The sequence below is a fragment of the Chelon labrosus genome (genome assembly GCF_963514085.1).
Source record: "Chelon labrosus genome assembly, chromosome: 10".
NCBI lineage: Eukaryota > Metazoa > Chordata > Actinopteri > Mugiliformes > Mugilidae > Chelon > Chelon labrosus.
The window spans coordinates 24284885-24312762 of record NC_140360.1 but is presented as its reverse complement, the minus strand read 5'-3'; the positions used below and the strand labels follow the sequence as shown (position 1 = coordinate 24312762).

Below are 27878 nucleotides of genomic sequence, written 5' to 3'. Positions count from 1 at the left end.
CATGAATGGCCTCTACTGAAAGAAGACATTATGGTTTGGAACTGTCGTGATGTCGGTTGCGTGTATTCAAAGCAGCATATTGTTTTCATTTGTGTCACTTGACTTCTTTGTGGTCGTCATTTCATCAGTATCTCTGCAAAACGAACATTTATTTTCTTTTTAAATTAAATTGATAAATAATAGTAAAAGTCAATTAAGTTTATTATCATATGACCGCAGCCTCTAGTCTCATGTATTAAACCTTACACGAAAATGTATTACACTAGGAAAGAACTTGTTTTCCCATTAAAAACCGCAAGCGGTGCCATCACACTATGTGCAGTATGTATGTAATGTAATATGTAAGATATTTTGTTTATATCCTAAATGAATGACTGCTGTATACTATTAAAACAATGTTTGCACATCAAAGTGCACTTATATAGGCCTCTATTTGTTTATCTATGTGCATAATGTCTATAACACCCATGTAAAGTTACATTAGTTTTCAGCGTTCACCGTATATAAAGTTTGCATCTGTTTAAACGTAAGAAACTGTATATAAAAATATAATTCAGTTATTCAAAATCCTGATCTACTATTTAAATTAGTATTGTAACTGGTATTTTTATTATGTGCAATAACATGCTTTTTACCAAACTGATCAAACAGCCTTTCTAAAGTTTTATTAGAGAAAACTCGGGGTCCCCTCCTGCTTGAATGGACGTGTAGACTCGCGCATGCGCTCTGCCTCCCCTGTCCGCCAGGGCGGTGATCTCGCTCCCTCTCTTTCTTACTCACACACACACATTCTTGCTGGCGGTCTCTCTACCACTCTCTCTCTTTCTCTCTCTCTCTGGGAAAAACCCGAGCAGGAGGAGAGCAGCAGATGGGGGGAGGAGGAGGACTCCTTCTTCTTCTTCTTCCGATACAGCGGCGGCGGCAGGATATTTAGAAAAAATAAATTAAAAAAAAAAAAAAAAAAAAAATCAACCCACGAAACCACCCCCCCTCCTCCCCGGTGCGGAGCGGTAGAGGAAGAAATAAAACCACACGGATGTGCCTCCGAAAGCGCAGCGGATACCGCCCTCCGGACCTTATTAATGCCAAGATTGTGAGTATCTGATCGGCTGCAGAAACGAGCTTGAACGCGGGGAGGGGAGGGGTACTGGTTTCAGTTCTGTTTCCCCCTTCTCCGGTCTCCAGTCAGCGGCGGGGCTTTTCCTCGCTCCGCGGTGTTGAGGAAAAGGTCGGTCTCCGTGATTCCTCCCCCTCCCCTTCCCCTCCCCTCCTGCCTCACCCCCTCCCTCCTTTCCTTCCTTTACCTCCTTGGTTCCTCCTCGAGAACGGGCAACGAGCTGGCAGTCTTTGTGAGAAGCAGGAGGAGAAGGAGGCGAACTCTTGCCCGCTTCCCTCCTTTTGAGCGTTTCTTCTCAACGGGTTTCCTAATGACGTTTAAAGCGGCGGAGGTGTTTGAGTCCAGTTTGAGCTCAGTTTCAGGTCTTCTTCCTCCTGACACACACACAAATAGCTCTTTGGGAGAAAACTGTAGAAGGTTCAGGGATGGTTTTTTTTAATAATTTTATTTTTAAAACTTTATTTTTCTTTTCTTCCTTTCTTCATTGTGATAAAACGCCATTAAAGGTCTGTGCCGCTGATAACCTCGTGTTTTCCAGTAACACAGGTCAGTTAGAAAGGCCCAGGTCAACCTAACATGTGTGACAGTCACATTTTGTACAGAAGTTAATTCATTTAAAATGAATGGCCGCAATTTGTTTGTAGTGGTGAAATATTGAGAGTTTCTCATTTTCCTCTGTTCACCAGCATTAAATAGTCTGAATGTACAGCAGCAATGCACATTCAAAGAGGAAGTTACTCTGTTTTTCCAGTCTTTTAGCTATTTCATACATAGTGGTAAAAAAGTGGTAAAATAGTGGTAAAAAAAATACAAAGAACTTTTTGTGGTCAGTTTTGATACAGTGTTTATATTTGTAACTCAACTGTGTTTTTTGAAATTACGGTTTCAGTTAGCACCCTTGCTAGCTTCCTAGCTAGCAATTAGTACATTAATATCTTCAGCCCAACTAAAATCCCTCAGATTACAGATTATAACTTTCCATGGACGCTAAATAGAACAACCTGATAAAATGTATATGTTTGCGTACCCCAAAACGTCAATCACAGTAGAACTTTTTTGACAAACTGATTCTGCCCGCTGTTCAACATCAGATCCGCTGGAAATATAGCTGAAGTTTTTTTCTCCCAACTATTGTTAACAACACTGAATTCATTCAGTATCTCCATGTTTCTGTCCCTCTTGGAAACTCATCACCTGATATTTACCCGATGTGGGGCAAATATGCACAGAAAGAATATATTTGTTGCTACCAGACAGAAAGAATCAGATCGAGTGTTTACATGGTTATTAGGAGTTAACAGGGATTATTGAACAGACTGATTCAAACAGTTTGAACATTCTGATCAAGCCAGCCTGTTGCAATTGGGGTGAATACATGAGGCCTTTATATTCTGATTATTAGTGAATTACTCGTGGCCATGTAAAGGCAGCAAGAGTTGCTAGCTTAAGGCTGTTCTGGAAGTTCAGGAACCTCAGTGATGTTGTTGTGTCAGTTTTTTGAATGACGTTGCTCTAATGTCTCAGTACACTGTACATACAACACTCAGTATTTGGAATTTTGCATGATTTGACATGCATTCTTTGGCATCATCTGGGAAAATACTTTGTAAGTTTAATCTTGTTATATTCAGAACACTAGACGTTCTCTTTAGATTTAGCAATTCTGGCGTAGCCAGCGTTGTTTCAGACGATGAGAAAAAAATATCTCCACACGCAAACAGATTATCCTACAACCAATCTGAGCCATTTTGCTCTAAACAAATTCAACTCCATGGCGCTCAGATGACATGGATGAGTGTAATTGCCACATAAAGCCCACACACACGATTTGATTGGCCCGATTTCTGGGGCATAGTCGGTTTGTGTTCACCTAATGCTGCAAAAATCTTGAGGGAAAGAGATGTTGGGCTGGCTTTTAGGCTTTTGTTACATGCTAAGATAAATTATGGTTTCCATGTAGGCTTAAGGTTGGTTAGTGAATCATTGCCTGTGCAATCACAGAGACAATGGGGTGGATTTAATGCACGTTTAAACAATCCCTTAGACAAAACATGACCGGTCGACACAAACAAAAGACTTAAAATTACTGATACATTTAATTTTTCCTGCATTTTGCACATGGTGCATTAAGAATGCGGAGGCGTAACTTTTTCTATACCAGTACCAATTTTAATACATCCATTCAGCGTTTTTCATCCACTCAGTAACAATCTAATACTACTGCTCTCTTGTTACATATTCTTAAATAATATACCACACCGATGGAACTCATCAGGATCATTTTGTGTAAGGTAACATAAGGTCATGAGTTGCTAGAAACTGAGCTGTTGGTGGCAGCTGTGTTAGTGATGCATCAGACTGCAAAACCTAAAACTTGGAATGACTGACCAAAAGTACACTTGTTGCACAGTCTGATCAAACGCACTGGGCTGTTATATGCTTGCAATGCTGTTTACTACATTAAATATGCTAAACAACTTATGATGGTCTGCAATTCTGTAGGTAAGACTCATTTGCCAGTATGAATATGTAATCCTCAACTTTCTTATTCACGTTAAATCACTTAAAAAATAAGGCAGATTTATAAGATTTTGGGAATTGTTACTACATCAGTTAAAAAATTACTTTTGACCAGAGGGAACTGTGAAATCTGATAAATTCCCAGCGTCAGCTGTTTGAAAACTGATAAAGATTGTAGATGGGTGCGTGGTTTTAAAAGAAGGTAAAGAAGGTTTATATCTGTTAGTGGCTAGTGAGTCAACATTTGCCACTGCCACCACAACACATGCACGTTTCTGGTTGAGTTGCATTGCAAGTTGCTTTATGTATGTTGAAGGTGCCAGAAATGTCAAGCAAAATTTAGCTTATAGTTATTAAATAAGTAAATGTTTTACTTACCCTTGAAAGACTTGACTGTCTGAGGAAGTTTTGTTTTGCTCAGAAACCTTTAAACATGTTGCTAAGGATTCTTGAATAGAAAAGTTAATATTAATTGCTGTTACTTACCCTCCTGAGACTGCGAGTGCATACATTTGTTTATATATACGAGAATAAAACTGCAGACTAGGTTATAGCCTCGCTCTGTCAATGTTACAACTGAACCGTGAACAGTGTTACACAGAGATTCGGTGACACATTTAACAGCCGGTTATATTTGCGACAATCAAAACAAAAAAACATGTATTTCTTCATTTTTGTTATGGTACGTTTATGTATAAACTGAGGCACAACCTTCTATAAAACTGTAGCATTTCTTTGGGAATTTATGGAGCTCCTGGCTAGGCTCTTTTAAGAGGATGAGATATTTAAAAAAAAGCAGAAACTACTGTGTTGTGATCTTAAAGTATATTTTAATTAGTGGAAATCTGATTTTAGAGCTCATGCCTTTACAGTTTATGTATTTTTATTTATTGAACAGGGCTTTTTTTGTTGAAGGTAATTTTTTGAGAGGACGCGTTTGAAATGAAGAAATTGAAGGTTGAAGGACGTGTTTGACCGGACTGTTTCTAGAAGTACAGCTCTTTGAACTTCCTCTCTAGTTTTCAGTTTTGTGAGTCTGAGCACGAGGAACATTTTGGCTATCAAATGTCCACACCCATCCCCTTTTATCCTCATAAATCCCTGTCTTTTGGTGGCCTTTCCTGTAGCCGTTTCAAATTACACCCTGAGTTTAAAAAAAAAGCACCCAAACCTCTTGAAACTCTTGAAAGAGAAGTGAGATTCGTCCGTAGGTGTCACAGTGAGGTTGGCTTGTGTAAAAAAGAACTTTTCTCACGTGACTGAATTGACCAAGCTCGAGGAGGAAGAGTTTGATCACTACGTAAAACTCGTTCAGTGTGAAAAAGCATCTGCATACTGCATTCTCTGTAGGATCTGTCATTCATTTAGGGGTTTTCATCCAAAGCAGCTTTTGTACTGTATACTGTCACCATGGAAACCAGGATCAATATCAATATCAGAAAAAGATTACTAATTGTGGGGTCCTGAACCTTAGTTTAAAACGCACTACCGCTCATCTGGATTTTCTTTTTCCTTCTTCTTGCTGCCAGTTGGTACACTTCCTGTTCCTGCGTCTTTCTTCATTGTGTCTGTTACTTACTTCCTCTTTTTTTTTCTTTTTTTTTTTTTACTTGGTCACCTCCTTCTCTTCCTGCGTCCCTTTCTCATTATTTCTGTCTTCTGCTGGTGCCCATAAAAACTGACACAAAACCAGCATAAGCCCATGTCATCAGCAATGGACATGAAAATCTTACATCTCTTGAAATGAATGCTACGCAAGCTTAAAAAAAAAACATTGAGAATAATGTGGAGACACCAAAAAGTTACCAAACTCCATTTAATGTTTTACAAAAATTACTACCGATTTCTTTAACTCCTGTAAAGTTACAGAGTGAATGTGCAACAAAGGATTCATTTCATTCATTTTCAGACAAATATGCTTTTCTCAGAATAAGTTAGTTTGATGTTGTGCGTGGTTAACATCTGAGAAACCTCTTAGCACGCCTGAACAATCAGTGTATTTTTAATGACATTTTCATTAGCAGATATCAGACTGATTTATCATCATATTGATATTTGTTTGGCCCAAATCACACCCATCATATCAACTGGACAGCAAGAAAAATCTTAAGATGTTATCGTGTTAGTGACTCATACCTGATTTTGCGCTTTTTTTTAATTACAGGTTTCCGTTTGTTTCGTAACTGTCTTCTCACTGTTGACTGCCAATGACGACAAAGAAACCGCTACCAGGCCGTTCAAACGTAGCCTTAAGCATCTTCTCTTGTCAGGACAGGCTTTGCAATCAAATTAACTTAGTACAGGGAAGGTATTATGGTATAATTGTCCACAAGGTACAATACACATAAATGCTCTATCTATCTATGGATAAAAATATTCTATTTACGTACGTGTATCATGTATCATCATGTACTTATGTGACAGCAATTCTTTTCCTCCAAACTGACTTCGTAGTATCATTTGCCCCCCTTGTTTAAACTAATTGGGATGATGAGCAACAACCTTGCCAGTAATGTCTGTCTCATGGGTTCAATGTGGAATTCAAGTTACTCACTTGAGGCAGGTTTCAAAGGAAAATGGGGTAATTTTTCAAAGTGCGGCTGCTTTTAAAAACCTCACTACTCCGAGCTCTTTAACTCGTTTATGAAGATAAGCTCTGCTGAGCACACGCGCTTGTTGTTTTTTCTTTACAAATTCTTTTTATAACCTGGTTTTGGTCTTGTATTCAATTGCGTCGTAACTTTTTGTTTGGCAGTGTTTAAGCTCTGGCCTGGTCCAATATGATAAATAGTGATGTGGTATACATCACTCACTCTGGTAGTCCTGCACTGGTCTGCACTGGTGCACTTCTCTTCTGATACAAACACGTTTACCCCTTTAATCTTCATTGCATGGAATTCATTTACAGCCTGTTAAGTCGACTAACTCGAGGTCAGGGACTGTGGCCCAAAAAAACTGGAATGTAACAAACGGCGTAAACACAGAAAATTAAAATAACCTTTATAAGGTGCCTGTTAATCAGTATCAGCCCCAGTTTTATTGCATTTTCACGTCTGCTCCTGATTCCGCTTTTGTATTAATCCTTTGTGTGAGAGAAACACACGTCATCTTAGTTTTTATTAATAAAAACAGGTGATGTAGCAGTATCTGTGGCTTTATTGACAGAAAAAGACATGAGCACAGCGCATCAGCAGGTTGAGCTTGTCGAATCAGCGGCGAAACAAGTCGGTGAGACCGATCAATCTGATTGGCACGACAAAGTCAAGAAGTCGCACTCAGAGGGCTCGTATCGCTTTTCATTTTCTAATACATTCTAATACACAAATGTGTTCATCACGACACGATCAGCTAGAATGAATAAAATATCGACTAACTGATCAGAATGATTCAGGTGAGGCCAGCTCTGTATGACGGATTATAGCTTCCCAGCCTCCTAGCTAATTGTTATCAGTTTCCTATTTTGAATGCTGAATACAGACTACTGCCACCTGCTGGTATGAAGAGTTATTTCTTCTCCTGCAGGCGCACAATGTATGAACCAGCCGGCCATTAGCTGTTGTCGTTGTGGTGGTGTGTTCAAGTGCAACTTTTTGTACCAAGAGAAAGTTTTGTTGTCACTGGATTTGGCTTAATATGAGAATAATGTAAATGAAAACATTATAAACTGAGACTCCTTGAGGATTCTTGGGGTGACAGGTGGATGATTGACACACGCACACACACTCACTATGGCCTTTTTTTCTCTCCTTGTGTGTGTGTGTATATATGTGTGTGTGTGTGTGTGTGTGTGTGTGTGCGCGCGCCTGTGTACACCCATGTTCTTGTTGATAAATGCATTCCCCTGGGATTTTGGTGCATTCTGTGGGTGTTGTGTGCTGCTGCGTGTGCTTCCTGTGTGTGTAAATCGTGTTTTTTGGTCCATGACTGCGTGTTCTTCTCGGATTTCACCCACACTCATGTCCAACTGTGTACGGTTTCGTGATGGATTTGTTTTGTACGCGCTTCTGTGTGGCAATATTTTCGCGAATGCACGTACATTTGTGCACATTCCCCTGCACGTCTGCGTGTGCTTGTGTGGATGTGGATGTGTGTGTGTGTGTGTGTGTAATTATAAAGGAGAGGTCCGAGGCAGAAGGGGGGATGACATGCATGTGTCCGGCCTGCTAACATCGCTGACGACTTGCACATTAACCGACTGCCCACCCTCACGACATGGCGGATGTACTGGTAAACTGCACTTCTTCCTTTCTCTTCTTTCTTTGTTGTTTGTGTGAATTTGTGTTATGAACATTATTGAAACTCATGTCCACCAAAGAAACAAGCATAGATACTGTATATAGGTACTCTATGGAGTTGATAACCATTAGCTATCAACAATAATTTCAAGGAAGCAAGCGCGTCTGATTTTGTGATATAAGAGGTGTTGAGGTTTTAGTGGTGGTGATAACAAAAGTAGCAATGCGCCAAAATCTAAAAAATGGCTTTTAATCAATGTAATGTTAAATAAAAACGCCTGTTAGCTTCTGATAAACCAATTTTACCACAAAATTTAGATTTCAAGTGGAAGGACTTTTTTTTTTTTAACTTCCAAAAGCTTCCTGAGATAAGTCTGTATCAATGGCGATGATGGAGGCTGACCGGCTGGTCATCTCAAAAGGCAATCTGCTAACTCCTAAATTTTCAAGTAGGTCTTATTGATAAATCAGCATAATATTTGAAATCTAAATGCTCAGAATCAATGGTGAGAGCTGCAGAACGAAACAACAATGAATAACAACATTTCCTCCGACATTGTCACTGGTGAAATGGACACAAACAAGGCTGCCTCTGAACAGATGCTGACTGAAGAATGTTTGTGTTCATTTTGACCAGAATTGGCCACATGTGGAAACTTAATTGGTGTTTTTCAGTGTTTTTCAAGCAAGGAACCTGAATTTCTTCTTCAGACTACGTACAGTAGTACTAGTACAGTCTAACTTCCTTGCTCGATTTAGTCAATTTGAAATCAGTCTGACGGTTTTTAAGTATCGGAATGCAATTTTTGAATGTATTTTCTTACCCCCTCTCTACCTATTGATCATTCTCCTAACTAATTTTCTGTGTCACTACTCCTTTTAACCATATATATCTTCTGTTCCCCATCTGCCTTCCCCTTACTATTTCTTTGTCTCTCTCTCCTCCTCCCCTTTCCCTCCACTCTGTTTTTGTTATCTCTAAGATAAGATAAGATAAGATAAGATGGGTTTTATTTGCCACGTGCACAGTTATACATAGTACAATGCACAGTTCTCCCTGTTTCTTCCTCTAGTTCACACTTCCATTTCCCAAACTCTTCACTCCCTTAACTCTGTTCTCATAATTTCCATTAAATCCACTGTGTTCTGCTGCATATGGAGCATCACGCCTCTTAGTTTTTCCATGAAAGTGGTTAGAAGTGCTGGTAAGAGATGCTCCCTCCCATCCTCTAATAACTAATCCAGTTAGTCAATAACAACTTTGTATTAACTTCAGCTCCATGTAGAATCTGTCAAGTAACTTCGGCGTCCAGACTGTGATTATCCAACTAATTTCCAGTGTACATTTGCTCACAGTTGTCTCTCACATGTCAGCACCAGATTCTGACTAATTGTGCTGTTGTTGTTCTTTTCCCAACTTCTTCAGCTCGGTTTTATACTGTAAGGGGAAAGAATACTCTCAAAGTACTGTATAATGTGATCAGTCAGTCAATTTCCAGCTGACTCTAAGGCATATCAACAACGTAGGACATTTACCAAATTGCCTAATGTAACATTTACTGTGTGATATACACCACCTGTGTGATATAACCACCTTCCTAATATAGTGTAGGTCTCCCTTGTGCCTCCAAAACAGTTGTGACTCATCAGAGAATGGACATGGGCCTTCTGAGGGTGTCCTGTGATGTCTGGCAACAGAATGTTGTTAGTGGGGGCCTTTGGGTCCTATGGGTTGAGGGGAGGGGGCTCTGTGAATCAGGATTGTTCTAGTGCATCCCACAGATTCCTGATCAGTTTAGGATCTAGTGAATTTGGAGGCCAGGTCAACACCTTGTGCGGTTCTTCATGTTTTTTTAGTTGTTCCTAAAGCGTTTTTGTGTGTGCGTCTGTGTCAGGCTGCATCCTGCTGGGGATGGCTGCTGCCATCAAGGAGTGTCATTGCTATGGGGTGGGGGTGTCTGGTCTGGTCTTGGTGGGTGCTACATGTCTAAGTAATGTCCAAAAGTTTCCCAGCAGAACATTGAATTGTAACAAGATGGTCAATGTTATTTACTTCTCATGTTAGTAGTTTTAATGTTGTGGCTGATCAGTGTAAGGCCACAGCTAGTTCCCTCCAAAAATTTAATATGGCTAGTATTCCAATCATAAAAGTGTAAATTACATTTGACATTAATGGAGGCACGATTTAATTCAGGCAAGGCATCATGCCTCTATTTTTATATGGCACAGGAAACCCTCACCCATACCTAATTGGTGGATGTCTCATTCCAAAACCCTGGGCTTCATCACCAAATATGAGTAATCAATTCTTTATAGATCTGACTTTGTGCACGTGAGCATTGTCATGTTGAAACAGGAAACTACAAATGTTGAATCTTGCTACTGCATCCAGGAGATTTCCCTTGTTTCGAAAAATGAGCTCAAATCACATTTTGGACATTACATGCACGTACATGCTCAGTCACCTGGAAGCAGATCAAGACATCCCTCCATAAACTCGCCTTTTGTGAAGAGACATTCCTGTATTGATTCTCGGATGCTTGAGGGATACAGCTTTGTAAAGTTTTGGGATCTTGCGAAAGAGAGAGGGAGAGAAGTTGACAAGTCTGGACTGGACTTCCAGGGATGCCCAAGTTCAGAGCAAGAATGTAAATGCAATTTTTTAGCACCTTTTTCCCTCTATTCACGCCATCATGACATGAATAGGCCCATGCACTCATGGTAGGTAGGGTTGGTGTGTGTGCGTGGGTGTGTGTGTGTAGACGCCAGGTCTGATTCATCAAGTTTCAGAAGAACAAACCAAGAACCCCTGTGTGTCACAATATTCTCACTCTGTTTCCTGCTTCTCTTTCTCTCTCTGTCTCTCTCGTCCTCTCACTGTCTTTTCCTGTTGCTTTGGACTGCCTCTCGTCTTTCTTCCTCCCTTACCGGAGCGAAGGCATGTTGATTGATGGAAGCATTGTAGCAGTTAGCGAAGGAGTGAAAGAAAATAAATAAAATAAATAGAAGGACTCGTTTGTGTTCATTCACTCGTCCATCGTTGATCCACAATTGAATCGTCTCCTCCCTGGTGAGCTGTGCTTCTCGGTGGTTTCTGTGTGCTGAAAGTTTAATTGAACAGACTTTGCCTATGTTGTGCACTGTGGTGAGTTGCGACTTTATAGCTCAACAGACAGCTGCATATAGTATTTTGATTCAGTCTCTGGCTATGCTGAAAACTTAAATAAGACTCTCTACCAAAGTGAATTTTACTTCATTACTCAAATTTCCTTGATTTAATCACTGCTCTCGTGGTTATTGAGAGTATTCTCGGTTGTCTCGCTCTTGTGAAAATCTTTCAACACCCTGTTAGATAAACTTGAAAATGCACTGTCATCAAGCTTCAAACAAGACTGTTTCTCAGTTCCTGAAAAGTGCACATCTTGGGAAATGCAGTTTTGGATGTTAAACTACAGTACAAACATATATTTGCATGCTCCAAATCAGAAGGTTACAGATGGATTTCCACTTTTGGTTTCAGGTTATAGTTAGGTTTTAATTAGTTGCCTCACCAAAAAAAAAAAAAAAATAATAATAATAGTACAGTACATTATACGTATATAATTTCTAAATTGAGTCATGTGTAACATAACATGCTTGTAATTCTCCATGATGTCTGATGTGGCAATATTGTTAATGCAAGAATTTTGCCAAAATTGACTTTCTTGTTTTCATGTTCAAGCTTGTTTATTACAAAACTGCTGCTAACAATTATTTGTAAAATTAGATTTATTTATTGAGTCTATAAAATCGGACTAAATGAATTTGAAGTAAAGCCTGTAGAATGAAGTAAAGTGTAGAATTCCATCTATTCAGCACGGATGTTCCGTATCTCCCTAGCATGCGCCATTCTAGTTCTTCCCATGGTGTTCCCACACCTGTTGAGATACACACTGTTTACCCTCCAGTGAGATCTACCACGGGGCCTCCCCTCAGCTGGCTATACTCAGTAAACTTCCAAAGGAAGCCACCTCAGCTGACCCCTTCTGACACGACAGGAGCAGTGGTCCTTCTCAAAGTCCTCTTCTGATGTAGACTTGCAGCTTTATTTTAAGGTGTTTTAACACAAAAATTGCATGAACATAGTCCCTCCAGTCGCTGCCTGTTTCCTTGTTATTCCGTGACAGCTGTAAAACACCTGGAGTTGTTACCAAAGATTGAATTTGCATTCGGTAGCTGATCATGCAAACTTAATTTTCATTTTTACACTTCTGTCCAGATAATGAGCTACAGAAAGTGAGTGATTTTTGGATTGAAACCATTCCTTTTTAGATTGTCACATTGTCATTTCTCATGGGATTTCGACATCCTCGTGTTTGACAAGGTCCCTGTTAAACGGACGTGTTGCAGCTTGTGTGGTTGTGGTGCAGCTGCAGGTCAATTATAACTAGTGTATGTTGCTGAGATTTTGCGGTGCTGACTGTGTGTTTGTGAACTGCAACTTTAAATCCATGTGCGAGCACCTTGATTGTGTGTATGTAGTCAGTGTGTGTGTTTAGACAGGCTTCTCCTTACAAGGAGAGGAGATGAATTTGGAGGCTGATATGGTTCTTTGGTGCAGCCCTCTGGTGAAAAACCTTGAATCTGTCACTTAAGAGTGCAGTTAGGCTGGATTTATAGACCCACTTACCGCGTCTCTGTGTTTGTGTGTGCCTGTTGTAAAGTAAGAGGGAGTTTTAGTGTGAAAGCAAGGGAGTGTGTGACATTTTAAAATGTAGAGTATACGAGGAGGGACAGATCAAGAGAGAAGAGAGCGGCGTAAAGCATGTTTTTTGTGTGTGTGTGTGTTAAACAGGGCATTAGCAAAGCTTTAACAGTGTTCAACATGTCAGGGCAGGAGACTGGAGAAGCTCCTTTCCTCCATAAAATATTTCCTGCACTGTACCAAGGCACCGGCTCACTGAAATCCAGCTATACTCTCAAAGATAAAGAAAATAAGGCCTTAAAGTAACCACACGTAGGACGTAAATGCTACATCTGCCAAATTTATCCAGACTCTAGGTCCCAAAATGTGTGGCTATGGCACTTGGAGCATGAAAATCCTAGCGAGAAATGGTTCCATACTGTCCAGAAATCCATTATAGCTTCATGTTTTATGTCCGGCCAGTCAGTTTTGGGGATGGGAAGGCAACAATCTCATACTCCTGGTTATGCCATTGCTCTTGGTTACATGGTTTTACAGCTCAATCTGAAACTCGTTGCTACACTTTTCTGCTAACATCCTGCAGCGAGAAAGCTCAGACCTCCAGAAACATCATGTTTTTATGTATGTGCTTAATGTGAAGGACATTGACCCTCAGAATCTACAAAAGATTACTCTATGTGTATAATGATTTGTAAAAAAAAAAAAATCGGTCCCCAGTACTACAGTCTCTGTCATTTGAACTGATATTAGAAGATGTCACATTTCCTCATTTGCAACCCTAATTTGAATGTGTTTTAAGTTTTATGCTTTCGTTTCTTGCCCTGCTCTAGTCTTATTAGTGAATGAAAACAGGTGTCGCCTCGTCTAAGCGATTTTCTGGTTTGTCATGACTTCCTCAATATAAAAAAATTGACAGACATGACAGGACTAGGTACTAATGCCTGAAGGTGCCAGTAAGCAGAAGCTCTAGCGTAGGTTGTTGCTTGTTTAATTAGCTTCTTTCCACAGAAACAAGTCTTGCATAAATCTGATTTGCTGGAAAATGGCTGAAGAAAGAAAAATGATTAATGACAATTGTGGGCTGAGTTAAAACTCTTCATCTGTGATCGTAATAAGAAGGGATGTCCTCATTTGTTCTGCAGGGTTAGGACTCTGGCTTATGTATTGGGATGCAAGTATTTTCAATGAATCTCAGCAAAATATAGGCCCCGTAAATATCAGCATGTGGTTTTTGTGTACTTATTTTTTGTGTACTTCCCCAATGAGATTGTTAAATTAATATCTGTGGTGGTTTATTTGACTTCATTAATGTTGAAATGTTTAAATGGCACATAACGGTTCAACTTTGTGACAGTATGTTGGTTTAGACTAAGTAACCCAACCTGACTGGAGCATATGTAATTGGGGATTAAAAGATATTAATCTAATCTTAATCTCAATAATGTGATCCTCCACAATAATCCTCCCAAATCAGAGCAGGTCACTTTTTAAGAATTGATCTACAGTGACTGAACATCATGTAAATCAATGTCAGCCAATAATAAAAATCTGATGAACATCCCCTACTTTTCTCACTGGTGCGTCCCATGTCTTCCATGACACTCAGAGCGAACTGTGTGAACTCTGTGCTGTTCACAGTATTCAGCAGAAAACAGGCCACAGTTAACAAAGCTCTTTCATTTTAGGGTTCTATAGTGTCAAATACTAATTAAATAATATCCGCTTGATGCATGGTTTGCACAGTGTGCCCGCAGGTGGTGCGTGTACGTACTGTACGCACATGTCAAAACTGCGCCTTCACATGTGTGGCCTGTAGATGGCGCACTTTGGAGTAACTATATCTGCAAGCCAAACGCTGCTGCTCAATTAATCAAAAAAAGTCAGTTTATCCCTCGTTTCAGTTATAAAAATGCTTTAAAAAGCTTTAAAAACATGCATCTGTTAAGCCACATACTAAAATCATATTATTCAGCTTCCCTTACCTTACAAGTGTGCATTGGAGTCTGACAAGCCCCCATCCATTCTCCATGTGATTGAACACCGAAGCTACACAAAAATGTCTCTAAGGCCCGCAATTCACATCTCAGTGTCAATAAACTCCTGTAATTAATGACAGGTAAAGAGTTTTTCAGTTGTACAACTGTTATATGATAGCCATATAAACATTTCGGAGTTGATTGCACTTTTGTTTGCTGTAATGAAGACTCTTCACACTGTCATTTTAAGTCAGTCAATCTTGTTGATAGCGGTCTTCCTGAGTTTATGTAAAGGCCTGTAACTGTGAGTTTTAAGAAAATTAAAATAGAATCCAACCATCTACTTCAGCCAATTCCTACCACTGTTTCAAAAAAATAGCAATACCTTTCTGTCCGTCTGTCAAAAATACGTTTTAAACAAGTCTAAATACTGAAATGTTTTCGTCTTGCTTCAATATCATCTCTCTGTCTTTTGATCTATCACTGCGACCCCCACCTCTCTGTCACACACACACACACACACACACACACACAGAGGACTGTTGGCGATCAGGTGGTGAGATTATGGGGCAGTAATCTGTCAGATTAATACTTAAAATGAGCGCTTAATTACTTAAACCCTGCTGGCAGCCGCAGCCGTGTGTGTGTGTGTATTTGTGTGCAGAGTGTTGGATGCATACAGTACACAAAAGCCCTGGCAGTGCATCTTTCTGAATTTAAATTTCATCTTGCTTGCTGGCATGATATGCGAGTCCATCTGTGCTGCCAAAGCATGCAGAGACGCTGAACAATGTGATCCAGCACCAAGAAGGTGATCATTTTTTTTAATAGATATGATATTAAAATGATGATTCATTAAGAATTTTCTAGCTTATCTGTTAGATTTTTATTCTTTAAATGTGGCCAGGAATTAGAAGCTGGTGGAACAGAAGCCAAGGCCACAATCAAACTGACTATAGAGAGTTTTACAAATAGACAGGCTGACTTATTTTAAACTTTAAAAGTTGATCACCTGACTCCCAGGATAACTCCAGGAACAAAGTGGCTTCAAATGACACAAACATGGCAGGGTTTTTTAAGATCGCAGTAACATAGAAGTTGAATGCAGTTGCAGTTGTATCGTTACACTGCAGTAAAATAAATTCTTCAAGAAGGTGCACATCGGCATTGTTAGAGTCATGGACCATTAGTGTGCAGCTGACATTTGGTCGCTAGTGCACGATGTAGACTCTATGAATAAAAAAAAATAAATAATCATGTCAATGCTGTCTCTCCGTCTGGGTTCACCTGAAGCCCACAATTAGCCTGGTGGATTTTGGGGTAGGAATCCAAGACATGGATGTTTGACTGTTTTTGCTCCCACTGGAGCAGCTGATACGGTTGCATCATCTGCAAGTGGATTTACTGCAACTCGGTAACCACCCACTTCTCATATCTACCGTTTTTTCCCCCCTATTATTGCCACAACTCTGTAAATTTCATCAACATTCCAAGGTCTCTTTTTACACTGTGTCACACTGGCATTCTCAGCATTCAAGAAGAATTTCTGATGTTTCGAATCTGTAATTGTCTAGCCCTTGAACATATGACCTGCTTCAGTCTTTCAGATCTAATTTCCAGAAAATAATGTCCTGTACGGTACATACAAATACATCAAAATGGCACTTAATGTGTGTTTATTGCATGCGACATGGAGAAGATTTAAAGGTTGGAAAAGCTTGAAAGGACTGTAGATGTTTCTAGTGGGAATTCCCTCTTACGATGCAGCTTAGTTTGTGTCCCTAATCAAGACATTCATACCCTCTTTCATGTACGTGTGTCCGTGTGGGTAGGAGGGCGTTGCGAGAGCACACATGCTGTGCCGGGATAAATAAAGGTTAAAGAAATATTTACACAGAGAAGGAAGTAGACTCTTTAATGTGTGTGTGTGTGCGTGTGTGTGGGTCAAGTCTAACTAATGTCACCCAACTTAATCAGATTAACACTCCAACCCATATTCTATTAAACACACACACATTGAAAAGCATGCGGGACAAAAAGAGGAAGTGGGACATCTGCTCACATTCGCTTCTTTCTTTTTCTTTTTTTCTTTGTGTCTCTTTCTGCCATCCTTTTTACTATGTTTTTACATCCATTGCTTTTTTTTATCGTAATTTCTTTTTCTTTGTCATTGTCATTTTTCTTTCGCACTCTTCCTTCTGATGAAAACCGTTAACCTTCCCACATTTAATCATCATTTCTAGAAAACAGGAGTTCACACACACACGTTTGTTGTACAGACTTGTCTTTTCACACACACTGTATCTCTTTCTCACACACACACACACGCATGCACAAACGCACAAAGGCAGAAATGTGATAGCTCGGTGTTGTAAAAGATGGGGCGGGTGATAAAAGGGAGACAGGGAGTGTTCATCTGTCTTTGCTCTGATAGTTCAGGTAAACTGTGACACCGGTGTGGGCGGGTGTGTGTTTCTGAAAGTGAGTGGTTATCTTTGTGTTTTGTGCAGTGTGTGTGCTCCAGCAGTGGCACACAAACACTGCACATCTGTCAGCCAGCTCCACAGTTGGCAGTCGTGTTCGAATACACATTAACAGATGAAATAACAGTTCACTTAAAGTCCTTCATTCAGACGGCATCATGGGAACTATTCAGACCTCAAGCCCCGCCCACTTTCTTATTTAGCCTCTGGTCAGTGGGAATCTGTAGCTCAGTGGGTTTTATTCATGGGTAGAAATCCTTCTAACTAGGTCTTAAGAAGAGAAAATGTGAGCTACTTGTGTGCTCCCATTCCAGTCTTGGATAGGAGTGGAGCACATCTAGACAAGTCTGTATGGCGTGTCTGCTGATTCATTGCACTGTCACCTTTTGTTTTTGGCACTCCATGTGATGAGAATGTGACGCGTTAGCAGCAATGATGCGAGCATGTATGGCTCAGACTCGACTTAAAATCCCTAAAATAGACAACGCTTTGTAAAGCAAGAGTTGGACGCGATCCAAGCTGCAGTCATACAGTCTGTTTTCTAGCACTGTTAACGACGATTAGATTGTGTTTGGGCTAGTGGACACTGTACATTATTAAGCTGTCCTCAGGATGTCCATGAAGGGTTTCGTCGGGTTCACTTCCAAAAGTGCAGAGTGAGCTTGCGGGGAAGAAGGAGGGAGAGGGGGTCTATGTTATGTGACATGTGTCCATCTTTCTGGGTCTTTATGAGGTTATGGTGGGACAAATCAGACTATGGTGGGACGCCGCCATAATGGGAAAAACTAATAGACTTATAGACATGTCTGAATTAGCTGCAGCCAACCAGATCGCCATGATGTTCAACCCTTTGGTCTCCAGTGTTATGGGCTTGTAATGTCTCTGGAAATTGACTTTTGTAGCTGATGTCTAAGATTTCTGTAAAAGCATTGGTTGTTGATTGACCAATGAGGATTTTGTCATTTCCGTGGTTACAGAGATTTGTCTTGGGTCCACTGAACTAAAATGAACGCTAACTACCGCTAACCTTGTAAGAACAGCTAAAGGGTTTGACCCCAAGACATTTGTAGTATGAAGCACTACACTCCCTTGAGAGTTCCAGCACGACGGTCAACTCTCGTGTATTTAATTAATTATTTTACACCAAACTACACCTATACTACACTACACATATACGATGCATGGCAGTGGAAGTTTGAAATAGTCTTGGCAGTTCCTGTTCCTGTACATGTGCTCCCGAAGTTCAAGAACAACAGCTTGCTTCGAGTTGAACTGTAGCTCCTTGTGTGTTTTACCGGCCATCTGCTCCACTCATCGGGCTAGGGCTTTCATTCACATATTTACGGTGCTGCCAGCATCGCGGACCACGCCGACACATTCACCTGCTCTCTGGAGTGTTGGCATCAGAATCGCACGCGGTTCGACGGCCCACGTTCCGTCTGCGCCGGCAGATGTACAGGCAGAGTTGACAGCTGGGAGGCTAGTGTTAGCCGCGTTTTCAAGCATTTTAGAGGAATTTAGATCCGACAAATGCGTCCAGTCTGATGAGGCTAGCATTGACATGGAATCTTCTGAAGAGTGTGAATTGGTGTGTGTTTATTTATGCATATGCATGTCTCTTTGTGTGCCTTGTCATTATGTTACATGCGTGCATTTGCTGTCCCTTTGTGCGTATGCGTGAGTGCATGATGTACACTATGTGCTCATACTTTGTGTGTTTCTTAACTCTTTCTGGACCTTACATTTCTAAATCAGGGAGTGCTGTGCTCACTTTTAATATATGATATACACATAAAGCTGCGTTACCTTTTCAAATAATACAATAAAACGATGCATCAGCGTTAATAATGTCCTGCAGAGATCCAGTGACTCAGTGTACTGAGTGCAAAACCTGAAGTAGGAAACCTGTGTGTGTATGTGTTAGTATCCTTGTGTGTGTTTGCGATCACGGCTCAATCACATGATGCATCACATTGCCTGTTCTGTCTCCATACCCACTCTCTTTCGCTTCCTCTATTCTACATGGTGTCCCTCTCTCGCTGTCTGTCTCTCGTGCTTCCTTGTTCCTCTTTCTCGAGCCTTCGTCTTGCCACCTTTCCTTATCTCTCAGTCGTTTTATGTGGATCTTCTGCCGCTTCTTCACTCTCCCCCTTCCTCCCAGTGCAGTTGTCCTCGTTTCTCTCACCATGCTGCATCAATCTGCCTCTCAGTTCATTTCCATCTCGACATAAACTCTGTCGAACTCATTGTTCTGTGTAGAAAAGAGAAGAAGAAAAGGAAATGCTAACTTGAACGTTGCAAATAGATGTCTTTGTGTGGTACTTCTCTTCCAGTCTCTCTGTGTCCTCTTTCATCAGAGTTAAATTCTTGTTATTAGCATGAGGCAGGGATCCCTTATTGCCATGTAAAGCAGTAATGTTGCAAAAGCGGGTCATCTGATGGGCTGTTTGAATTGACTGTGATCTTCACTGTCTATAAAGACAAACTTCTTGTAGCATTTGAAAACACTGAGGCACACACCCACACACACACACACGATTGCCATATTAACTGTTCTACCTCGATGTGATTACTGTAAACAAAGGTGATCACGTGGAGACAATTTTTAGCCTCCATCACACACCAGTGGTGTTGTTAGAGCTCAAGTTTCTCCATACTGTCACGCCCCTCTTCAACCCCCACTGGCCCTGCAGTGGCAGTGTAAGTGTCCTGGGCTTAATTTGTCTTAAATGGCCACACCTGATGAGGAGTGGATAAAGGGGCATGCCTGGAGAGACCTGCAGGAACTCACCACTGCTGCTGCTGAAGTGCGCCATGTCATTTTACTGCTTGTTTCTGCTGTTTTATTTAACCTAAATTAATACTGAAATGCATTTTCAGTTGAAAGACACCTACTCTGGGTCTAGTTTGTACTTTATGCTGCAGCCCACTGGCTGGGTTATTGGTCATTTCTCTGCAGTATGCCTGAACATGTCATTTTCAGGAATATAAATGTTTTGTTCTACACTTCTCCCTCTTAAAGCTTGTTGTGTAGCAAAGTCTTAAATAAATATCACCCCTCATGTCCTGTTGTTGTGGCTGTTCCACACCTGATTAATGAGCTTTCACAGACAACACAGAGACGAACAAACTGTGCTTTCAATCCTTCATTCATTCATCTTCTGTAACCGCTTGTCCTGTGAAAGGCCGCTGGGGGGCTGGAGCCTATCCCAGCTGTCATCAGGCGAGAGGCGGGGTACACCCTGGACAGGTCTCCAGTCTATCGCAGGGCTAACACAGAGAGACAGACAACCATTCAGACTCTCATTCACACCTACGGCCAATTTAGAATCACCAATTAACCTAACCAGCATGTCTTTGGATGGTGGGAGGAAGCTGGAGTACCCGGAGAGAACCCACGCAGACACAGGGAGAACATGCAAACTCCACACAGAAAGGCCCAGTTGGCGCTTATTTTTTATTTTATTTCTTTTTATTATTTAACTTCATCTATGTGTTAATTTGCACATGTGGGAGTTGCTGCAGATTTTTTGTTGAGACTCATATCACAGTTCACATACCTGTAGTTCATTTCCCATCTATGCTTAACAAAAGGTTTCATGGTAAACTACGCCACACGAATCATCTGCAGCAACTCCACTGGCTTCCCGTCAAATTCCGTATCACCTACAAAATCCTACTTCTCACCTTCATGGCCTTAAACAACCTCGCCCCTCAGTACCTCACTAACCTGCTCCACATAAACATTCCTGCCCGCACTCTTAGGTCATCCTCATCACTAAAACTCAATCTCCCACCTGCTCGCTTGACCACCATGGGGTCCAGAGCCATCTGCCATTCAGCTCCCTGCCTCTGGAACGCCCTCCCGGAACAAATTCAGACTCAGTCACCACCTTCAAATCTCAGCTCAAAACTTATTTATTCAGACAGGCCTACTCCATAGTATCACTTCTATCTCCCATTCTATCTGGGGATCTAACTATATGTTCTATATATATGCCTGTGTGTACTTTAATTGTGTTTTATTTTAAACAATTTTGTACGGTGACCTTGAGTGTCGTGAACGGTGCCTATAAATAAAATGTATTATTATTATTATTAAAATTATGCATTTATTTCATGAAAGATTAAAGCACAAAAATGATTTCTGTACTAGAACTGTTCATCTTTTCTACTTCGTTGATCATTTCATTGCCCCCCAGAGTTTATTTTGTAACCTCTTTGAAGGTGCCCGACCACTAGACTACAAATAACTTAACAGTGTGTAAAGTAATTAACACTAAAATAGCTCTTTCTCAGTAAGCTACAACAGCTGCGTGTGCACTGATTTGTCATTATTAATAATCTATTTGAGTACTGTGTCATTTATATACTGTACACTGTGGGTTTGGTACTTTTATGTAAGCATAGTACACCTTCCACAGTATAATCACAGTCTCTCTACCTCCCTTTCTCTCTCTCTATCTCCGGACAGTACACAGGTCCAATCCCGGCCGAGCGAGGGGGCGAGCTGGCCATGGGGGGAGGTCGCAGCGAGACCTCAGCATTGAGCGGGACGGGAGGGGGTCGGGGCGTGACCACTAACCAGAATTCCCAACGGCCCAATGCCTGCTGCTTCTGCTGGTGCTGCTGTTGCAGCTGCTCATGGTAAGAGACTGGCAGAGGCAATAACACAGCTGTACTATAGAGGATATGAACTTAAGATGTTTTCATCACGAGCATTTTAATAACTAAAATGATGAAATACAGCTCTGATAAAGCAAAGATTTTTGGTTTTGATAAAGATGAATTATGGTTCTATGCTGCTCGCTCATCAGTCATTAGAATGTAAAGTCCAGAGAGTGTGACCTCTCAGACTATTAGAGACCAACAAAGATCACTTTTTTGGAGTGATATTTGTTGGTCGACCACTCATGTGGAGGGTAAATGTCCTCTATTTGTTCACATTCTGTGGATTTGTGGATTCCAAACTCTTTAGAGATGGTTTTGTAACCTTTCCTGAGCTCCCCAGAAAGCTCCTTTGTCTGTGTCATCATACACTACCACAAGCGAGTTGTGAAGATCAGACCGTGACAAATCCATGATTTTTTAAAACTAAACAGGCACCGAATGACACCTGAGTCCCATTACACTGATTGGAAACACTTCTGAACAGATGGACTCCAATTTGGCCTTGAAATTAACCTGTGATCCAAGAGGTGCACCTCTTAAAACAAATACACAAGTATAATATTTATGTTTAACTTTTTGATTTGGCAAATGGGATGTAGAAAATCCGGAGGGGCGCAAAAACATTTATGCGACTCTGTATGTTCACTAAGTGGCTCTGCGGTTCACAGCCTGTCATGTGTTTCTGAAAGTGAGCAGGTTCCTGTGCCTTTCTTGAAGACCTTTATCTTTTCTCCACTTGCAATAATCTCTATCGGCATCAGACCCTTGGAGGATACGAGCAGCCCAAAGTGACCAAGTGGTTTCCACAGATTTAGATCTGTCAATACGTACTTTTATTTTAGTGTTTGGGTGCTTTGTTTGTGGGCAGCTAGAAAGGGAATTCTAAGGTATTTGTGTTAGGTGACAAAGAGAGATCATCATATAGTAAAATATGCACTTTTGAATGTATTTGAAGACCTTGACAAACCAAAAAGGTCCCAATGTACCCTTCCGGATTTATTTCCCTAACTACTCTTTTCTTTAAAATCCCAGTCTGTACTTTAGGGATGTCCCAATCGGTATCGGGAGAACGGTATCAGGGTCGATCCAGGCATTTTGAAAAGGATCGGATCAGTCTCGGGCTTTGGCCAAGCTTATGTAGTTACATATTTAGCTCTAAAGCAAAATCACTCCCCTGTGGCGTCAAAACGTCTTCTTCCTCGTCTGTTTTAATGACGGTTTGCTCACGTCGAAGCAGCCAAAAATCTAAGAAGAAGAAGAGGAACCAAAATCACATGACTTGTCAGCTGTGTGGAAGTACTTTACTCTGGAAAAGGGTGTCAGTCAGACAGCAATTTATAAATTGCCTGTCTCGTGAGATGGTAGTAAGAGATCATTAATCAGTACCACCAACGCTTGATTCGTCACCAAAATAACAAAACGCTGAGTACAATCAGGCGAAGGCTGACACCGAACGCTGAGTTTAAAAGAAGAGAAAAGTTCCCTCTAGACAATGTCAAGGCGAAAAATACTGCATAGAGTGTTACGGTGTTAGACCAGCCCATTTCTGTAGTACAGAACACAGGTTTTCTGGAGCCAAGGTAGGAGCTACCGTCTCCTCCTCCTTAGTTTTGACAGGCCTATTTATTGGACTTAATGCAGTTGCATGGTGCACACATGATCTAGAATACAAGGAATGTAAGATAAGCCTTTATGAATCTCTGGGGGAGAATATTTTATGTTATTTAAGGATCAGGACTCGGATCAGACGGCAAAGAACCTTGGCCTTGGACATCCCTACTGTATATGTACGAACACACACAGAAATACATAGAAGAGTCCTGTTGATCACATCCACACTGAGTCTCCAGACAGTAGTCAGTAGCTGTGCAGTGATTAGGTCTCTGTAGTTCCCACAGGTAAACTAATTATTTATAGCTGTCTCCCTCTCTGTTACACACACACACACACACACACACACACAGTGAAAGTGCACCCGTAGCCGCTGCTTTACCCTGCTGTTAACAAGACTGTGGTTAGTGTTGTCATTAAAAGGGTTAGTAACATCATTGCGTATGCATGTACATGTGTTTATAGTTATTCAAGCAATTACTGTGGTTGAGTGTGTTGTGGAAGTGTGTGGGCGTTTGTGTGTGCGTGTGTGTGTTTCCTGTCTGAAAGCCGCTTTATCATGTCAGTCTCACCGTCAGGAATGAAGAGGAGAGACGGAAGCGGAGGAGGAGGAAGAGAGTATCACAGGACACCAAGATGGAACCCATACCAAACTGTGAACCTTGGTGAGTCAGCAGCGCTAACGCACTCTGATCAGCTTTGGTTCCAAGGAGGTTATGTTATCAGACGTACTTGTCTTGTCAATTAGTTAATAATGTGAATCTCAGCAATGTACTGCCACTATGAATACTCTTAAACTAAAAACGTGTTCAAAAACGTGTTCAAAGTGGAAAGTTCTGTGGAATACTGAACTTCCCTGTGGAAACTAAACTAAAATATCATCATGCTACCAGCCTCTGAGACTTAATGCATTCCATGCAAGGAAACAAAATGTTAGATAGATAAAAACGTGAAGAAGAAATAAACAATCTTGGCCTCCCACTAAATCCAAAAGATGTGAGTGGAGCTGAGGCCAGTGGGTTACGCCAAAGTAGACAAGTAGTAACCTCTGAGGGCACCTGCTTGTCACTCAAAGCACCCACACTCTTAATTAAATTAGCTATAAATAACAACAGTTATTTGTACCATGACGTAAACATGTTTATTTTAGACATTTTAACATAGAGGTCAATGGAAATTGACTCATTGTAGAGCTAGCCTCAAGTGGCCATTTGAGGAATTGCAGTTTCTGGCACTTAGCATTTGCTTCGTTTTTCAGCCCCACTTGGTTGACATAGGCATTTACATTACATTTACCTTAGCATGTTATGTTATGATAATCTTGAGGTCTGCTTAGTAGCCATCTTTTCCCACTGGCAAATGGAACTGGCATTAGAAAAAGGTAAGAGATTTTAAATATGTTGTCTGTTGTAGTGAAGAACAAATATCCTTGCTCTGTTAGTTCTGTTGTATTTAACTTAAGTGTTTATGAATTGTACGCTTTGAACTGTACAGTAGATCACCAAAGATGTTAGGTTTCATTTTATGGCGCTATAAATGCCTGTACCAGATTTCATGGCCATCCATCCAGCAGCTGTCATCATTTATTACTCTGAGCCAGACAGTTCACTATTAGTACAGCTGAAACTCGGGCACATGCATCTTGTGATCTCCTGCAAAGTTGAAAACAGGATTTATAAATTTCTTTCCGAAGCAATACAGATAAACAGATGAATGTACTGTATGTATGTCCCTGAAGTAGTTAGGGTGCTGAGTGGAAATACGAGACAACAAAAAGTGGATTATTATCTGCCGTCTAAAGTACCAAGAGGATTACAGAGGAACTGAATCTTGAAAATACACAATAAAATGCACACACAAATCAAAATGAACAAACATTTTTCACCCCTCTTCCCTCAGCCCCAAACCTTCATTGGAAGAGATCCGGCTGTGGTCTCAGTCCTTCGACAAGCTGATGAAGAACCCAGCGGGTCGAAATGTTTTCCGGGAGTTTCTGCGAACGGAGTACAGCGAGGAGAACATGTTGTTCTGGCTGGCCTGCGAAGACCTCAAACAGGAAATGAACAAGAGTGCCATCGAGGAGAAAGCGCGGTCCATCTATGAAGACTACATTTCTATATTGTCGCCAAAAGAGGTAGGAGTGGACACGTGCAACTACAAAGCGGTTTGGAGGGGAATTGTTTTTAAAGTTTAGCCCATTAACTACAAATGCAATCAAGTTTAAATAGATTTTTGGTTTCAGTTTGTCAGTAGGCTGTGATATGATCTGATACTGTCATTATTTAATATAATAACTTTTTGTCAGTCATGCAAGGGGTTGTCTTTTTTTAGATTGGACTTGCATTAACTTTGCATAAAGTCAGACCTCTATATAGTAGCTATTGCAGGTTAATCACTTCAGGATGTTGCTCAATGTCTGTTGTGTTTCAGGAATTATTTTCATTCTCCAGTTTAGTTGTTCATTTATTTAAACTTGTTAATCATTTCCTGTCACGATATTATCAGGGTAGAATTCCCTGATAATATCATGAAGGGAAAAAAAGCAGTCTATTAGGGTTGTGTTACACATATTAATGGGCCACTGTCGACATGTCACCATATATTCACGACCGCTGCAGACTAAAGCCCAAGTTATGCTTCCGCGTTGACACAGCGCGAGGGGGCGTACGGACCTATTACGTCCTTGCGGACCCCCGTACGTCCTACGCAAGGGCCAGACGTGCACCTCCCAAAAATCCTCGACGCGCGTCGAAGCCGCAACAGCAACGCTGCAGCAACGCTGCAGCAACGCTGCAGCAACGCAGCAGCAACGCAGCGGCATTGGCTGTGATTGGTCCGCTAACTACATCCGCTGGAGACTGCTTTTCCGGTTTCCACTCATAAACACCGCCATTTTTAAAAAGTCTTCAGTTTGGTTGGTCTTTGAGAATGGAAAACATCGTTCACTGTGACTACGACAAAAGCCAGAAGGTAAATAACTATACGAGGCGAGATACGTCACAAGAGTCTCGGTCGGTCGGTCACAAGAAATCACAGCGCCCTCTACCGGTGTGGCATTGAATTGCATTTCGACACGTAAACCCCACGCAGAACCATCACGGTCTCACGACTGCGTCCAAGCAACTGCGTGGCCATTGAGTGACCATTGCGTGATCACTACGCGGAAGCATAATCCAGGCTTAACACGTTTAGAATTAGTACTGTTAGCAAAGTACATTTAGAATATTAATGGACAAAGCTGAGTACGAAACATTTATTATGTTGACATAGGCTCAGTTTTCTTTAATGCGTGGTATGGACTAAGCCACGCCCACATATAAAGCAAATTGCTTGCTGCCGATCTCTTTGTAGCTGACAGTTGGTGGCTAGTGGACATTTCAAGCTATTGTTTCCTTTCTAACCCTCTTGTGCAGCTCCTAAACCAAACGTTTCTAAGTTATTCCAGCGGAATATAAAATATTGCTTATATATGGACAGAGCTAGCTCTTCGTTCTGTCACCGCTCTCTGCTTGAAAAGATAATACCGTCAACTCCACCTGGGTTCACCCAGTGCTCCAAGCACCCGATCAGCATCGTGAATTTGGCGGTAGGAACCAAGGTTTAGGACGGTGTTTCCTTGTGGTAAAACTCGCATCATATGTCACTCAGTGCTATCAGATGCACCCATTGGTGGTCCTCTCATCGATGTTGTCTCAATGCTGGCATTAGTTCAACTCGGCACCATCCGCCTCACGTCACTATCATGGCTAATACTCCCTGAATTTTACTAACATTCTGTGGTCTCTTGTCGCCACATTGCGGCTTGTCGCTTCCTGTGTGTGTGCCCCTTAAACCTCCATGTTCTGTTGGTCCTATGCTCTTGAATTGAAGTATTCATCAAGTGGACATTTTCACCTGTTGGTAACAGTAGACCTCCAAAGTCATTAGCCGTTTCATTTTATGGCACTATAAATGCTTGTACAATACTTTACAGCAATCCATCCAGTAGTTGTAAGCATTTATTACTCTAGCCCAAGAGCAACAGTCCCACCCTTCAAATCAGGGACATGTGGAATATATCATTTTACATAATTCCTGATCCAAAATTCACTGAAAACATTTTTACATGTGAATATGTTTAGATTTTAAAACCTTAGTGGAGGAAAGTGATTGATTTTAGGATTCATAATGCACTTGGTTCTCTAAAGAAATGGAACGTTTGCCATGGATCTGACCGCGTGCATTTCTGCTCCTCACATGATGAGCACTATAGTACGCATACGTTTCACATTTCTGGTGAGAAGTGGGGGAAGCATTGTCTGCTATTTATATCTGAATGACTGCGTGTGTTCAACAGTGGTTGCTTTATTTAGCCCGAGCGCTGGAGGCTCCGCTTGTCAGGCTCCGTCACTAAAGCGTACATGTGTGTGCTGGCCTGTTTAGACACTGGTGTATTTGTATGTACAGTTGTCTACACGTGTGCGAGTGTGTGTGCATGTACAGTGTGTTTACAGGAAGCTATAAATTGCTGTTCTCATCACCTTCTGGCAGTGGAGGCTTTTTATAGACACCCACACACACACACATACCCACACACTCCAA

At 41.1% G+C, this 27878-nt stretch overlaps 1 protein-coding gene across 5 annotated transcripts in view; it reads left to right on the top strand.

Moving 5' to 3' along the window:
* The first annotated feature begins 625 nt into the window (after nucleotides 1–625).
* The window catches only part of rgs19 (regulator of G protein signaling 19), a 33467-nt gene continuing 6214 nt past the window's right edge, over nucleotides 626–27878 (top strand). Inside the window, exons 1-5 of one of the 5 annotated variants that reach the window (XM_084553760.1) lie at nucleotides 626–1093; nucleotides 7759–7864; nucleotides 21490–21662; nucleotides 23864–23962; nucleotides 25197–25431. In XM_084553760.1, coding sequence (XP_084409886.1) covers nucleotides 7850–7864; nucleotides 21490–21662; nucleotides 23864–23962; nucleotides 25197–25431 — 522 coding nt within the window. In that variant the 5' untranslated portion in view covers nucleotides 626–1093; nucleotides 7759–7849. Of the gene's footprint in view, nucleotides 1094–7753; nucleotides 7865–10843; nucleotides 10943–21489; nucleotides 21663–23863; nucleotides 23963–25196; nucleotides 25432–27878 lie in introns of those variants that run through there. The other 4 variants (XM_084553759.1, XM_084553758.1, XM_084553757.1 and 1 more) reach the window with 4 other exon arrangements.